The sequence below is a fragment of the Talaromyces amestolkiae genome, assembly GCF_001896365.1.
Source record: "Talaromyces amestolkiae strain CIB chromosome Unknown scaffold8.1, whole genome shotgun sequence".
NCBI classification, from domain to species: domain Eukaryota; kingdom Fungi; phylum Ascomycota; class Eurotiomycetes; order Eurotiales; family Trichocomaceae; genus Talaromyces; species Talaromyces amestolkiae.
The window spans coordinates 589,467-605,973 of NW_024468044.1; the positions used below are offsets into that span (position 1 = coordinate 589,467).

At 46.6% G+C, this 16,507-nt stretch overlaps 4 protein-coding genes across 4 annotated transcripts; 2 read left to right on the forward strand and 2 right to left on the reverse strand.

Annotated features, from left to right (window-relative positions):
* Nucleotides 1-1,236: 1,236 nt before the first annotated feature.
* Nucleotides 1,237-5,036, reverse strand: BHQ10_004755 (uncharacterized protein; the record flags this gene model as incomplete). Its single annotated transcript, XM_040877155.1, has 5 exons — nucleotides 1,237-1,436; nucleotides 1,570-1,810; nucleotides 1,857-2,545; nucleotides 2,606-4,330; nucleotides 4,382-5,036. 5 exons carry the CDS (start codon nucleotides 5,034-5,036, stop codon nucleotides 1,237-1,239), a joined length of 3,510 nt encoding a protein of 1,169 aa, XP_040733259.1.
* An 802-nt stretch (nucleotides 5,037-5,838) lies between these two features.
* On the forward strand, nucleotides 5,839-13,282 carry BHQ10_004756 (uncharacterized protein; the record flags this gene model as incomplete). Its single annotated transcript, XM_040877156.1, has 5 exons — nucleotides 5,839-6,285; nucleotides 6,348-6,491; nucleotides 6,545-6,729; nucleotides 6,783-12,780; nucleotides 12,836-13,282. The coding sequence occupies 5 exons, from the start codon at nucleotides 5,839-5,841 to the stop codon at nucleotides 13,280-13,282; spliced, it is 7,221 nt and encodes a 2,406-aa protein (XP_040733260.1).
* An 805-nt stretch (nucleotides 13,283-14,087) lies between these two features.
* BHQ10_004757 (uncharacterized protein) lies at nucleotides 14,088-14,910 on the forward strand (the record flags this gene model as incomplete). Its single annotated transcript, XM_040877157.1, has 2 exons — nucleotides 14,088-14,090; nucleotides 14,161-14,910. The coding sequence occupies 2 exons, from the start codon at nucleotides 14,088-14,090 to the stop codon at nucleotides 14,908-14,910; spliced, it is 753 nt and encodes a 250-aa protein (XP_040733261.1).
* A 142-nt stretch (nucleotides 14,911-15,052) lies between these two features.
* Nucleotides 15,053-16,182, reverse strand: BHQ10_004758 (uncharacterized protein; the record flags this gene model as incomplete). The annotated part of the gene is made up of 2 exons (XM_040877158.1): nucleotides 15,053-15,859; nucleotides 15,919-16,182. The coding sequence occupies 2 exons, from the start codon at nucleotides 16,180-16,182 to the stop codon at nucleotides 15,053-15,055; spliced, it is 1,071 nt and encodes a 356-aa protein (XP_040733262.1).
* Between the last annotated feature and the right edge of the window lie 325 nt (nucleotides 16,183-16,507).

The following is a 16,507-nucleotide window of genomic DNA, read 5'->3' on the forward strand; positions in this document are numbered from 1 at the left end:
AATTGCGTATTTGCCTGCCTAGAACCAAGTCCAAGTATTGAGTGTCGGATGTCTTTGATCTCGTATTGATCAGGTGTTTGTTCTAGGTATCTGATGTATGTATTTGACGTGAACCGATGTGTACAGACTAGGGTTACAGACTTCGCACCCTGACCCTCACACATACTTCAGATATTTCAACTGTGAAGATCCATGCACCGAATTATCCATTCAATCTCAAAATTGTCACCATACCTAGGTAGTCGAATCCCACATAATGCGCCGCCACCATCTCAACTGCCGTTCCCAATGGAATGCTACGATTTGATCTCTGCGCCGGTCCCCTGCGTTAGTCCTACAACCATCATTTAAATCCTTGCTCTGGCATGATCATGTAAATAGACCAATGAAATTGAGGGTATTACTACACATGTATTCGGCATTTCTTGGACAAGGCCGACATAATTCTTGTCTAATGTATTATGATACTATCTATAGGCTAAGACATGAGGGAAGATAAGAATGTGAATGTCTTGGTTTCCAAGGTTCCTACAGTATTCGTCTGCCTTGCATGTGCTCAATTTCGAAGTTGATAATCAGACAATTGTGTCTGCCTCAGTTGATTATCGCCGATGTACTGAAAGGCATCTTTGATTCAATCTTAATCTCTAGAATCTTGACGCCTGAAGGCCATCTCGTACTTCCCTAAAAAGATAATATTTTGTAGGATTCAAATCATGTTCTACGTCGTCAAGGCTACGAGATATACAGATATCGTGTGACGAAAAGTGGAACTCGTATTCCGTGTAAATAATCGCGTATATTCATAATATGTGAACTAGCTACTCCTGATTCCTGTCAACGAAGTCTAGTCGCTTTGAAAGCTCGACTTCCGTCTGAAATCGGCTGCCTGCTTGTCGTGCCTTCACCCGCGTCACTGCGCTGACGGTGTCTGATGCAAGATTGTCTTTCACCTACGTTGCAGACAAGTAGTAGACCATGGAATGGTCGAGATCCAACATGTTTTGAACCCCGTAGTCCATCGAGACGCTGCAGCCCCAATGGTGGAAATTAGACGAAAACGCCTTTCAATGCTACGCTCAATAGCAAAGCACGCCTGAATTGATGCAAAAAGTATGAATAAGGGACGGGAGGGAGCCCAAGAAGTGAAAAGGGACAAACGAAAGAAAGAATGAATGCCGATATACTTCCCATGAAATTCGTTGAAAGAAGGAATGCGATCATTCTGATATCAGGCTACAGAGGGAGAATGCGTGAAGGATCGGAGAGGAAACGTCTACGGTATGCGGCAATTTCACCCGCAATGGTGGGAAAATCTTTCACCTGATCGCGCTGCATGCTATTGATGAGGTCTTTCAACCCTTCAATATAAGCTTCCCGTTCTTCTGGGGTCTTTCCTTCTCTTTGATTGCTCATGTCGACGAGGATCTTGTCATCTGTAGATAGTCAAATATCACTAGAAGTTAGTGCCTGCACAAGGAAGAAAATCAAACAACGACTTAATGGAAACAGAAGAATGAGTGAAGGGGGAATCGAGGCTGGGTGAAAATTTTCGCGCCGTCAACGCACCGGGCATCACTATATCTCGCAAATGCTGAAAATCGCATGTCACATCGTTGCAGACGCCTCCTGCTGCCTCATAGGGACAGAATGGTTGCTGTGAATTTATTTGATGACTGTATGTTAGGGATCGATAACCATCTTTAACATCCTTAAGATAATTGGGATGGTAGCGATAGGCCTTGAAGTACTTCAATGGGCTCTGGTAAGGAGAGAATTTCGATACCGTGTCACCTCCCAATGGTGTATTCTAAGATGTATTAGTAATTGACCGCATTCTAGTATGACTAACGTACGTCAAGGGCATCTCCTTTAGATGCAATGACAACGAAGTCCTGAGGCTTGCGAGTCAGTGTCACATTGGCGTCATTTGGAACCATCAATTGCGGTGCTGGTTCAATTTCAGATTCTTCAATATCCTTCGGGCTGAGCTTCGGAGAATAGGCTTCATCCGACTCTTCAGGCTCGGGAGGTTCGTAATTATCGGACAAGACCGAAGACTCCCGGGATGCACTAAGTCTATCCGCAGCGGCACTCAGGTCCACAGCAGGATCCACGTCCATCGCATTGGATTCCGTAGAAGTGACGTTGGTAGGTACCAACGTGGCAGTTTGGGAAGCCTCGATCAAGGATAAATTGTGAGCTGGGGTATCCTCTGTAGCAGCGGGAATGCTAGGCTCAAAAGGAGCCTCTGCAACCTCCTGTTCTGGCTCGGATCCCGAGTCTTGATCCATTGAACTTGACGCCGAGGAACTGGTCGACTCGTCCATTGAGGAGCCGGAAGATTCCAGACCCGAACTGTCCAGCTCAGTAATGCTGGGGACTCCCTGGCGTTCGGCTAAAGTAGGCTCAGGAATTGGGGGATCTGAAGGCAATGCGGGTATTTGAGGTGCTTGGACAGGTTCGACCACTGTAGTCGCAGCTTGCAAGGGTTTGGAGGGTAGCATAGACTCAGGAGTGACAACTCCGTGTGTCTCGAATCCAACTAATATTAATAATTAGCATCCAAACATACTTTTACCAGAGAAAGACCGACATGACTTACCTTCTATCGCTATACCGCGCTCTATATCCTCCTTGGCAGCTCTCAATTCTTCAAGCGTCAATCCTTCTGTTTCCATACCTAGACTCTCCAGTTCTTCACCGAGTTTCTTTCGTTCTTCTCGACTGCGAGCTATCTCGCTTAACAGAATCTCCTCTTCTCGTTTATACTCCGCGAGTTTAGCCTCGTATTTCATCAGCTCAGCATCCAGATTAGGAAGACCAGATTCAATGACTCGTTTCCGCAGAAGTTTTTGGCGGATTCGATCTAAATCAGAGTTATCCATTGACGCCAATGATTGTACCGACGGGCTGCGTTGTAAGCGTTGAGGACTCGGCTTTTCCAAGGGGGTAGCCAGATTTTGTGCTGTATTGGCGTTAACTTGAAATTTGTCTTCGTCTGTTTCTATATTGACACTCGCTGGTGCAGGGGAGCCGTTACCGACCACGGTTGCTGAAGGGGGTACGGCTTTTGTCTTTTTGGCGTTCTTCTCCTCCCATTCGGCTATACGACGGCGCATGGCTTGTATCTCGAGATTTTTCTGTCGAAGACTCTCTAGTTCACTGGCCCTACTTTGAGGAGTACCCGACGCTGACGATGCGTTGCGAGAAATAGTGGCCCGCGGTATACTGTCACCAGTTTTCAACGGATGAGTATTCATCGTAGGATCGCTAGCTTCGGACATATCAATATCCTCCGCCTCATCTAGTGATTCATCCTCGCTGATGTCAATCACAAGTCTATCGTTCATCGAATGCTTCTTGATCTCCGGAATGGGTTCGTCAAAATCCGAAGCTCGGGGACGCTTCCCTAGAGAGTTCTTGAATGGGGTGGAAGCACCCATAGATCTGTTTTCAACTATCGAAGGACTACTCGTATCCCTAGACTCAGAAGGAATAGAAGATTCTGGATGTTGGGGAGTTGAAGGCTTGGGTGAGCTTGGCGCAACAGGTGGACGTTCAGGGAGAGGATGATGCAGTGGAGTTGTTGCCTCTGGCCTCACGATTGTGGTGTCTGATAACGATGATGCTGGTACTAATGGTACATTTGTACTCTCAGGATTGGATTGTTGCCTTTTAAGTCCCATCTTCTTCAGTTGTTCGATGCGCTGCCTAGCAAGTTCAGAAAGAGCTTTATTTTTCTCTTTTGTTTGCGAAGGAGTTTGCGTCGGTGGCTGGGATTTGAGAACGTCCGCAGATTTTTCAATACCCAAGGCTGAAGACGAGCCATTGCGTAGAGTCGTTGCATCCAGAACAGAATCAGCATTAACGGCAGTAGCCTTCTTCTTGGCCTTCTCAGCTAGCATTCGAGCAATGACGTCTTTCCGTTCCAAGGGCTTCGCCGAAGCCGACGGAGCTACTTGCGATTTTTCCTGAGTTGCGGCCCTTGATTCAAGCTTGTCGATGGTAGGCTCTGTGATTTTAACTTTCGCTGAGTCTGTCTTCGGGACAACTGGGGTAACTTTGATTCCAATATCGTCATAAAGCTGCTTGAGAACAGTGGGATCGATATCTTCCTTGACAAGCTCGCTAAATCGAATATTATGCGGGGCTAGACTAAGCAGAGCGCCTTGTGCCATGATACGAATCTGAGCGGGTGATTTCCCGGAAGACTGCGAATTAGTGCTTTTCTTACTAATTCTGTTCTTATCCATCTGAAGACCATCAGCTTGTTCGGGCTTGACTTGTGACACTTCGGTCGCTCCAACGGTGACTGGTAGATTATATGCTATGATAGATTAGCCGTGGTTCCTTTCGAGTGCATGAATGGGTTACCCACCACGCAAATTACTTGCTGGCACCAAATTACTGACACTGTTATTACGTGGGGGTGTCTGCGATCGAGACAGGTTCGTATCCGTATCCAATGCAGACCGGCTTCGTGAAAGAGAAGCTTCAGGGCCCGCCGGAGTGATTTTCCTTGTGTACATTTTACGCCGAGAATGACGGTGAGATGATTCATGACCCGAACCATCGCTCACTTCCCCTTCTTCTCGGTCTGTCTCATTGATAGCTCCTGGTGGGTGATGTTTCGGTGATTTTGACGGGCGTCGAATCGGCAAGGCCTTGCGCTTTTTCTTGGAAGGGTTTGCAACGGTATTCTCTAGAGCCGAATGCATTGGGTCATTTGAAGCGTCGAAAGGGGTGTGGAACGTCCCATAGAAAGGCATCGACGTCTGATCATATGCGAAATGTTGTGGTTGGTAAGGTGATGTAGCGTTGGGAGCCATTCCTAGGCCCGGTAGCTGAATTGGAGCGACAGAGCCCAATGGAAAGCCAGCGAAGGTTGCGAAGTCAATTGGAGAGTTGTTCATCGCGAAGAAGTTAGCCGCGGATTGCTTGGATTCGCGCGAATCGGCAGGAAGGCGCACCGGCCACGGCGGCGCGTAGTTGTGTTGCCCGTCAAACGACGGCGGCACGGGGTATTGCGACATGTCGCGAGTCTCAGGAGAGTGACAAGTAAGAGAAAGCTAGACTGGCAGGKTGAATCGGAGGATTCAATTATATGTAATAGCCTCGTTCAGAAATATCGTAGCCAACACCAAGAGATGGAGGGATGACTTGGTGCGCGATGTGAAGCCATAAAGATCTATCGTATGCGACAAAAAGTCCTTGGGCGCATCAAAATGAGCCTCTGCAACGGATATTCAAAGTTGAAATTAGTATATTAGGGAATTTCAGTTGAGTAAAATAGGTTCTCCGACCAAAGTAGGGCAGAAAAGCGATGGGTTGTGGAGTTTGGTTTTCAACCAGACGAAAAGCCGTGCGAAACTTGACTTTTGGTTGACGCCAGGATAAGACCACGTGACTGCGTGAGTTGCTCTTGCCGCCGGAGGAGTCGCACTTGCCTCGAACGGGTAAGACAGTGCGTCACCGCTTCTTGCATACCGCTAAGCCCAGAATGGTTAGATTGGCTTCTGTGCTACAGGGCAGTTGCGGAGCAGAACGATCGCTCCCGGTAAAAGGTAAACAAACAGCCAACCCGCCTGACATCGACTTCACATTCGCGCAACCTCCCATTCAGCCTCTATTTCTGAGCGCAGGCGATTACCAGCGCTTACTCTCATTTGACTGTCATCTTCTAAACGCGGCTTTATTTTTCTTTTCACATCGATTGCTTCTCTAATACTAGCACGTTTGTTGTACTCGAGTTGCTCCCCACGACCTTTATGACTTCCGCCAAACGGTAAACGTGCAACGACCTAGCAATATCGACATGCATTAAATCACGAAAATATGCAGCCCTCATCATTTAATAGTTCGCCTCGTCGAGCTAATCCTTTCAATCGACACTCACCCTCGCCATCACCAAGTCCTCAGGTGTCAACAATTAGGCCAAAGTCCGCCGTGTTCCCCACGACGTTTGGAGAGTCGGAGAAGAAGCCGCATACGCGGAACTCGTCATTGTCACACTTCTCAGCAGTTGCTCTGGAGTCAGAAAATCGGCCACGTTCGAGTTCTTTAAGGCATTCTGTTCACGCGTCCGGAACATTTGCTCCTCAGTTCATCAAAACGGAGGAACTGCAACGAGGTGCCAACTCGATTCATAATTTGGAAGGAGACAACGATTTTTCTGGAAAACGATATGTTTGGCTGAAAGATGCTGAAAAGGCCTTCATTCGAGGAGAGGTCCTCGAAGACCGACAGGACGGAAACTTGTTGGTGCAATGTGACGACGGCAGCGTGAGTGAAGTAATTCCTAAATATATGCAGCGAAAGCTAAATATCTACTTCTTCACATCTAGCAACGAGAAGTCAGTTCGGAAAATGCAGATAAAGTGAACCCGGCAAAATTCGATAAAGCCGACGACATGGCTGAATTGACCCATCTCAACGAGGCTTCTGTGGTGCACAATTTGCACATGCGGTATCAAGCCGATCTCATATATGTTAGTCAAAATACATGACGTGTCGTTATGGTAGATGCTGACGGATGGATTAGACATATTCCGGCCTTTTCTTAGTTACCATCAACCCATATTGTCCCCTCCCAATTTACACAAACGAATACGTGAGGATGTACAAGGGCCAGAGCCGGGAAGATACGCGGCCACATATATTTGCCATGGCAGATCAAGCGTTTCGAAACCTCGTAGAAGAAGGCGAGAATCAAAGTATACTTGTGACGTATGGCCACCCCTTTGAACGATTTTTATATTGAGTATTAACATCGTTATTAGTGGAGAGTCGGGCGCCGGAAAAACCGAAAACACCAAAAAGGTCATTCAGTACTTGGCAGCAGTAGCTACTCCTGAGTCCTCCGGATCACGATCTACTGGGAAACATTTCTCCAACTTGTCGCAACAGATACTTCGCGCCAACCCAATATTAGAAGCCTTCGGAAATGCCCAGACAGTGAGGAATAATAACTCCTCGAGATTCGGAAAATTCATTCGAATCGAGTTCACTCGCTCTGGACAAATATCTGGGGCTTATATCGATTGGTATCTTCTCGAAAAATCGAGGGTGGTCAAACCCGGAACCAGGGAACGCAATTACCATGTCTTTTACCAGCTCTTGCAAGGCTGTGACAAGAGTTTGAGGAACAAGCTTCTTCTTGGAGACATGCAAATTGAAGATTTTGCGTATACAAGAGACGGTAACGACTCTATTGCTGGGGTATCTGATGTCGAGGAATGGAAAGCACTTATGGAGGCGTTCCAAATAATGAACTTTTCCGAAAATGATCGCATGTGTATCTTGCGTACCATCGCCGCTGTACTGCATCTCGGGAATATCACGGTCACAAAAGAGCGAATCCGTGGTGATCAAGCTGCTCTAACACCGGAAGCCTTTGACAGCGTCCAAAAAGCATGCCAACTTCTCGGTGTCGACACCGATTCGTTCGTCAAAGGGCTGTTACACCCTAGAGTCAAGGCTGGCAGAGAGTGGGTCGAGAAAGTCCAAACTCCAGAACAAGTAAGATTGGCACTTGATGCTTTGGCTAAAGGTATATATGAGAGGGGCTTTGGCGATCTCGTGAATCGTATCAACAACCAGCTAGACATGAGTAGCTCTGCTAGCGACGATACATTCTTTATTGGCGTACTGGATATTGCTGGTTTCGAGATTTTCGAGAGCAACAGCTTTGAGCAACTCTGCATCAACTACACCAATGAGAAACTTCAGCAATTCTTCAATCACCACATGTTTGTTCTTGAGCAAGAAGAATATGCTAGGGAGCAGATCGAATGGCAATTCATCGACTTCGGCAAAGATCTACAGCCGACTATTGACCTGATCGAATTGACGAACCCAATTGGCATTTTCTCTTGTCTAGACGAAGATTGCGTAATGCCAAAGGCTACTGATAAGACTTTCACGGAGAAGTTGCATTCACTCTGGGATCGGAATTCGCCCAAATACCGCGCTTCCCGACTCAGTCAAGGATTTGTTCTCACGCATTATGCGGCTGAAGTTGAATATACGACTGAAGGTTGGCTTGAGAAGAACAAAGATCCTTTGAATGACAACATAACGCGCTTGCTATCCGGCTCGACCGACAAACACATTTGCAATCTGTTTTCGGACTATGTGGACACCGATGATGAACAAGGCTTTTCCCGAAGCCGGGTCAAGAAAGGGTTATTCCGTACGGTGGCACAAAGGCATAAAGATCAATTGTCAAGCCTGATGAATCAGCTTCATTCGACCCATCCGCATTTCGTTCGTTGCATCCTCCCCAATCATAAGAAGAAGCCCAAACAATTCAACGGTCCTCTTGTCTTGGACCAATTACGATGTAATGGTGTTCTAGAAGGTATCCGGATTGCTCGAACTGGCTTTCCAAACCGTCTTTCTTTCAACGAATTTCGACAGCGCTATGAAGTCCTCTGCCGTGATATGCCCAAGGGCTATCTCGAAGGACAAAGTGCGGCGCATATCATGTTAAATAAACTCAATCTGGACAAGGCATGGTATCGCGTTGGATTGACAAAAGTCTTTTTCAGAGCTGGAGTGCTCGCAGAACTGGAAGAGAAGAGGGATGCTCTTATTCGGGAAATTATGACCTTATTCCAGTCCGCGGCTAGAGGTTTTGTCCAGAGGCGTATTGCGAATAAGAGACTGTACAGGGCCGAGGCAACTCGTATCATCCAGAAAAACTTTCACGTCTACTTATCTATGCAAGCAAATCCTTGGTGGCGACTGTTCACTGGGATGAAGCCACTTCTTGGAGCTACTCGAACTGCCGCCGAGGTTAAGAAAAGGGACGAAAAGATTTCAGCACTCGAAGCCAAGGCGCAGCAGGACCTGCAAGACCGCCACAAGTTAGAGGAAGAAAGGCGACGAGCAGAGTTGGAAATCAATCGCGTCAAGAAGACTCTGGAGAGCGAACGTGCTCTTGCACTAGATAAGGAAGAGATCTTCAAGCGCCTCCAAATCAGAGAGGTAGAGCTCAGTGAGAAATTGGCAGAAGCTATTGCCGACCAAGAGAACCTCGAGGGGCAACTTGATGAACTTATCGAGGCCAAGAGAAAGGCCGAGGAACAGCTTGATGCAAGGAAAATCCAATTAGAGCAAGCCGGACAAATCATCATGAAATTGGAGGCCGACAAAAAACAACTTCAGGAGAGACTATCCACGATGGATTCTACACTAAAGGAGATGGAGAACACACATTCCAAGAGAGACTCCCAAGTGCAGGACTTGACGCAGGAAATGAAGATGTTGCAAAGCCAACTCAACTTGAAGGAGAGGAAGCTACAAGATCTTGAGACCAAGCTGTTGAAGTCCGATCAGAATCTCGATGTGAAACTAGCAAAGACCTCCAAGGAACTTGAAGCATCCCGGATCCAAGTCAAAAATCTTTTTGATGAGAATAAAGCCATCAGGCAAGAGATTGCCGAGCTCTCCAAGACATCCACTGGCTACGAGGATTTGATTAGGCGCAAGGAAGGCGAACTCGTCGTGCTTCGTAACGATGCGAAAAGACACGAAGAGGCCAAGAAAAGTCTTGAAGTAGAGAGACAATCTCTCGGAGATCGACATGACAATATGCAAAAACGCCTGCGAGATCTTCAGGCTGAAATGGATGCAACAAAATCAGAGAAGCTTACTTTAGAGCGCGAGGCTGCAGATGTTAAGAAAATGCTTGAGGCCAAGATGACCGAGGATGCCGAAGCTGGCCACAGCAGAAGACTCCTTGAACAACAGGTACAGGACTTGAAGGCTCAGCTCTTCCAGTTGCAAGCAGATCTCAGCCGCGAGAGGCAATCGCGAGATGATGTTCAAATGCTAGGAGAACACAAGCTAGCCGAGCTGAAGGGCAAATACGAAAACTTGAACGAAGCGAAAATCACTATAGAAAAGGAAATGTATATCCAACAAGATACATTACGTCGCGCCACAGAGGCTCGTATCACTGCTGAACAAGCCCGCAAAGACCTACAAGCCGAACTTATCAGGCTACGCGAACGCTTTGCCAACGCCGAAAAAGCACGATTAGATGCGGAGAGTCATGTTGAGCGGAATTTGATAAAGCAAGCCAACGAGAAGCAAGCGGCTCTTCGCGATGAACTCGATGCAGTCTCTAGACAGATGCAGGAAGCGGAAGGGGATAAATCTCGTTTATCTGTTCAAGTACAGGAGCTTACACAGATGCTTGCGGATTCTGAGACCTTCCGTGAACGTCACGATCAACAGAAGGAGCGCCTAGAACGCGAGCTTGTTACTGTCAAGGGAAGGCTTACTGCGTCTGAAAATGACAATCGCGCCCTTCTCAATAAGATTCAGCAGAAGAACCTAGAGATCTCTCGTTCAAATTCAAAGGCTAGCGATAGTCAACGATCCCGGATTGTACAGCTGCAAAACGAGAAAGCAAAGTTGGAAGAGGAGCAAAAGAAGGTGCAGCGTCAGTTGGGCGATGCGCAAGTTACTATTACCTCTCTTGAAAAGCAGAAAGAGAAATTGGCTTTGACTGTAGAGGACTTGAATCATGAAGTTGCCCGGGAGCACAAGGCTAGTCGCAAAGCCGACGCAGCTTCGTCTACTGTTACTCTCCAACTAGCAGAAGCAAACAGAAATCTCGAAACAGAAAGACAAATGCGAAACCAGGCACAAGCCAATACTCGTCAGCTTCAAGCAGCCCTTGATCAAGCTCACAAAGAAATTGAAGGTTGTCATCAGCAGTTGATGCTTCTGCACAAAGTCTTTGATCCTGAAACCAACGAATCCAACGAGAGCCCCAAGTCTTGGGAGGCTATTCAGCCTGATCTCTCTAAGAAAGTGGACCTTGCTCAGCTTCTTGAATTGGCTCATAGCGACTTGCGCGTTGCCGAAGAAAGATACAGCAGGGCAGAAAGTCAATTGGCTGAGATGCGTCAACGTCATGAAGGGGAGATGAAGGAGATGGATGCTCGCTTCAGCTCTTCAAAGAGAGCTCTACTAGAGGAAATAGATAATAACCAGGTTGCCGCTCCTCGATCACCGACCCACATTCGAAAGAATTCGGAGAGTGCAAAGAGATTTTCCAATCCTTCCACTCCTAATCGGCGATTCAATCTCAATGAAGTCAATCAAGACTCTGGTCGATCAGATCGTACAGTCGACACTACAACTTTCCAGAAGCGGATGGACATGGCGACCGAGCTTGAAGAGTTACAAAACAAATTGCAGATGACGGAAATGCAAAATAGACACCTGCAAAATCAGCTTGAGCTTACTACCCCTAATCGCGACATGTGGCAAGATGATAGCCCATCAATCCGCCGTGTCCAATTGCTGGAACGTGAAAATGGCAGGCTACATGAAAAATTGGATGATTCGGCCAAGAAAGTTTCTGCTCTCGAGCGCATGATTCAAACGGGAGAATTATCCTTGCGAGATGTACAAGCTAAGTCTCATGAGGAGCTCTTTGATCTACTCAATTCCCAGGAGCAGTCGAGGAAGTCGCTTCTCAACGTAAACAAAAGTGCAATGGCAGAACTTACTGATGCCAAGTCTCAGTTTGACAAATTAAAGAGAAGCAAGGCTGCTCTAGAAGTCGAGCTGAGAGATGCTCGCTCTGATCTTCAGGACTCCGAATACTCAAGAGAACAGGATGCTGCTAGTCGAAACCAGCTATTGCAGGAATTCTCTGATCTACAAATTCGTCTCGATGCCGAGGAGTCGAAAGTCATAGATTTGACGTCTAGCCTCAGTCTATACAAGAGTCGTGCCGATGAGTACTTCAGCAAGCTTGAACAAGCGGAGATCGCGGTACTCAAAGCTGCTCGAGCCGAACAATTTGCTAAATCGCAAGCCAAGGAAGCAGAAGATACCTGTGCGACAATCATGGCCGATCGTCAGCGCATGGACTCGCTTGTCGAAGATCTACAGCGACAAGTTCAATCGTACGAAGAAAGAGTTGAGGACCTTTCTGCTGATCTCGAAGGGGCTCTCCAGGGTAAGCGACGTCTGCAAAATGAGCTCGAAGATTATAGGAATCATAGAGCATCGGAGATTGAGGATAAAGAAGCTTCTCTCGAGCAAACAAGGAAAAAGTATCAGAGAGAGTTTGCAACAATTACGAACGAGCTTGAGATCGAGCGAGAAAACCTTCTTCATGTTCGTGACGAGAATTCCAGATTGCGTGAAGAGTTGGAAGACTTGCGCAGCAAGTGGGATAATGAGGTGCTTAACAGCTCAACGTGGGCCAAGGAGAAGTCTCGCCTGGAAATGACATTGCAAGACGTCTCTTCCTCACGTGATGAAGCCGTCAAAGCACACAATGATGCTCAAAGCAAGGTTGTGTCCTTATTGTCACAGGTGCGAAATCTGCGTACTTCTGTTGACGACATCACTTCGGAACGAGATTTCTTAGCCAAAGACAAGAGAGTACTGGAGTCCCGACTGAAGGAGGCTACTGACCGACTCGAAGATCTGGCAAACGGCGATAGCCCTTCAATGAGGGATGCGGCTGGTATGGATCGCGAGATCCTTGAGCTCAAATCAAAACTAGCTCAGCACGAAGATGTCTCCGCCGCTGCAGTTGGAAAGATGCGTCGAGCAGAAGCTCTTTCCGTTGAAATGCAGAAAGAATTAATCGCCGAGAGAGAAGCAAACGCCACTCTTTTCAAGGACAAAGCATCTCTAGAGAAGCAACTGAAGGAGGTTCAGCTTCGATGTGTCGACTTGGAAACCAAGGGGTATTCATCAGCTTCTCAGGATATCAAATTCCTACACAAACGAGTTAAGGAGGTAAGTGTCTTGACTTTGAAATATTAATACTTGATGCTAATTAATCTTGGTTTAGCTTGAAATCCAGCTGGAGGAACAAGAGTCCAAATACAGTGCCGAGCAGCGCTCCACACGTAATGTCGACCGCACAGTCAAGGATTTGCAGTCACAGATTGAACGGCGAGACAAGATGAACGCACAGTTGACTGACGACATCACCAAATCTCGCGACAGGATCGAGCGTCTCCTCCAAACAATCGATGAGCTTCAGTCGACTGATTCTCAAAGTCAATTGCAAGCCAAGCGGGCCGAGCGAGAATTGCGTGAAGAGCGCGAGAAAGCTCTTCGACTCGAGAGAGAGCTAGAAGGGTGGAAGCAATTGCGTATCGAGAGAGGCAGCATTGCTGGGAGAGCCAATGGATTGAGCGACGTTGCTAGTCGGCGTGGCAGTGGCGTATACGTCGCTAATGGCACAGTCGAAGTACCCCAACGAAAATTCAGCAACACCAAAGGCTTCATCTGAGCTGAGCAATAGAGCTACCGAATCGGTATATTACATCATTTCTGAACATTTTTGATTCTTCTTTCTGCTGTTTTTGCATGTGCAATTCCTGCTGGGGCGGATTTAGGTTGTTTAGCGTTTTGACGAGGATGCTATGATTTGGGAGCAATGGACATTCGCGGAAATTAAGAGAGGGCTTCTCATTTGTGTTCTGTTTATACTATGTGCATTCGTATGTATTATGTTTTTCATTAAGGTGCGTTTGATTTGGTTGGTGTGTGTTTTTGTCTAGCCAGTCATGTGGATGCACATATTTTATTTCCAGATTCAAGTACTTCGATTCAAATGTATCATACATTAATGTCAGGTAAACAACATCGAGTGCAATGTAAAAGATTACCGCATAACACTTTGGCAAAAATATTTCAGTCTCTAATTTATGTAGGATATCATGCTCTGTTCACAGCAGTCGTCTTGACCTGCCTGATCATTTCGGATGCTATCAGGAGTAGAGAATATGTACTTCTGAGTATAATAAAATATCCTCAGACACATCTTAATAACTTCTTTCTAGAGAGATCAGTGTATTGAGTTGGGCGCTGAGGTGAAGTTAGGGCACAGTTGTTCCATCCGAAAACGGACTAGCGCAAAATGTCAAAGCTTCAACGTCGAAATGTCGATTTCAACCTCAACCCGAAAATGACATCTTTTTCCTCTTCACATGAAACAACTTTAAATCGCGCAAATCAAGATTCCAAACCTTCTCTCGATCTGTATGAGCGAATTGAATACCAGGATCTCATAACACATTCTCTCAGTCGCCAAAATGGTAAGTCGTGTCCTAAAGTTCTTTTTTTCGGCGCAAGCCATCACCAAGCTTACACATTCTACTTCCACAGGCTCGAAACAGCGAGAAAGCACAGTCTATGCTGTTCCGATTCCGAGCGGCACAGGCAGCAGATCTCGGAATTCTCGACATCGCGCGAACACGTCGACCTAAGGGCATTACACAGATAGATTCTATACCAACCGCAGAAAAATGGCGAGGTCAAGTGCTCAAAGAAATATCGCGCAAAGTCACCCGAATCCAAGATCCCAGTCTCAGCGATTACCAAATTCGAGACCTGAATGATGAGATCAACAAACTCATGAGGGAGAAACATATGTGGGAGTCACAAATTCGGAATTTAGGCGGACCGAACTACATGCGTGGCGGGGGAAGAGTTTATGACGATGAGGGCAGGGAGATTCCAGGGGGTGGGAAAGGTTACAGATACTTTGGACGTGCGCGAGAGCTCCCTGGTGTCAAAGAGATGTTTGAAGCTGCGGCGAGAAAGAATCGACCAGATGAAGAGGAAACCGAGAGCGGAAAGAAAGCTGCCGAATTATTTCGCAAACATGTTGATGCTGCTTACTTCGGTTATGGGCGAGACGAAGAAGAGGATGCCCTGGTAGCTTACGAGCAAAAGCGTGAAAAGGAGGCAATCGAGAATATGATTAAGAATGGAGAGGATGATGCCGAGGATGGCTGGGAACCGTTGCCTGGTGATGCTGGTGACGGTGTAGAATGGAGGCTTCCTACGCTCGAAGAAGTTCAAGAAGAGCTTGTGGATAGAAGGCGGCGAAGACTTCTGGACAAGATCTCATAATTGCATGTACTTGATGAGAATTATGTTCCATGTCATTCAAACACACAATGTACTATTTGTACAGTATCTTTTTTAGCGATTATTCAAATTGGGGATCTATTTTACATCATAAGGTACACGATTCTTATACATAGCACATTCGCTATCTTCTCTCTGAGCTGCTTATTATTTTCATCGCAGTGGAGCTTTTCGAAGTTTCTATCCGCTCCTGCTGTTTCTGTTTCCTTTCAAGCGTGATAGCCTTGAGTCGTTGCGTCCGACTAGGACCAAATTCCTTCAGAGTTCCCTCCTTTCGTGCCGTCAATTCTTCCTTGACATCATCTAGAACAAACTTCCCTAATTCCCCCGACCGCCACTTCTGCACAATATTGATGGCGGCTTGTTCTATGTTAGGAATAGCACCTTTGGAGAGCAAACCCACTTGGTGAGCGAATTGCGTAAGCAGCGGCATAACTTCGTTTGTAGGCTCAGACCACTTTTCATAAACTTTTGGATCATGTAAGTTGATTTGGTACAGAAGATAGTCTGCCAACGTGACAGGAGGAATAATCGTGTCTTTGACGCAGCCGCAAAGAGCAAGTTTCAGCATCCTCTCAGCGTCGGGCATGTAGGGGACAAACACTCCGGGTGTATCCAGAACATATATTGATGATCCGTCCTCTCTTTCTACCACCTTGACGGGAGTACCAATCTTGCGCGTTACACCTGGATGCTCGCCAGTTTTGAGCGCTTTGGCTTTATGGACGCCCTGATTCCTCAGGGTATTAATCAAAGATGATTTCCCAATGTTTGGCATTCCGACAACCATTGCTCGACAAGCTGCTATTCGGTGGGCGGTTGATTTATCCGATTTCAAATGTCTCAGAACAGTACTGACAGAGTCCGCGGAAGTAGACGTCGTGAAAAAGACGGTAGTTTTGGGGTCGAGCTTGCGCATTAATTCTTTATTCTATATAAATCATGTTTAGCCCATGGTATACAACTTAGTTTAGACTTGGATTTGTTCACTTTTCGTGTCACAGCATCGGCCGCTCCTCCTAGATCTCTTTTCGTATATACAATGAGACGTTGTTTATCCCCCAGTGCCTCCTCAAACATGGGATTGATGGAAGTAATCGGTACCCGGAAATCCCGACATTCGATGATATAATCTATACTCGATATCATACTCTTCATTTTCTCTAGACCAGCCTTGTGATGGCCCAGGAAGTATGAGCGCGGAATCGAGTCATATTGAGGGAACACGGCGCGCGGAACGAATTTAGCGGTCATCGTTGTCGATACAGTGGTGGCGCTTTCGATTGAGTTTCTGGAGATGCGGGCATCATATCAGCTACTAGCTGATTCAATCACACACTGCCGAGTGCTTTTGTCGTTTCAAAGGAGTCTACTGTTAGCGGAGTCGGCATCGGAGGAAAGCAATATTTTGTCGGCAGAATATCAAAGGCGGTGAACAAGCAAGCCCTATGACGTAACCTTTCTCGTTGGCTTGGGCTCTGATAACAATTTAACTTTGCTGTCTATTTGGAAACTACAAAATCCAAAATTCTCGCTGATTTTGGCAAGATGAAGATTAGTCATTTGGAATCTATAACAA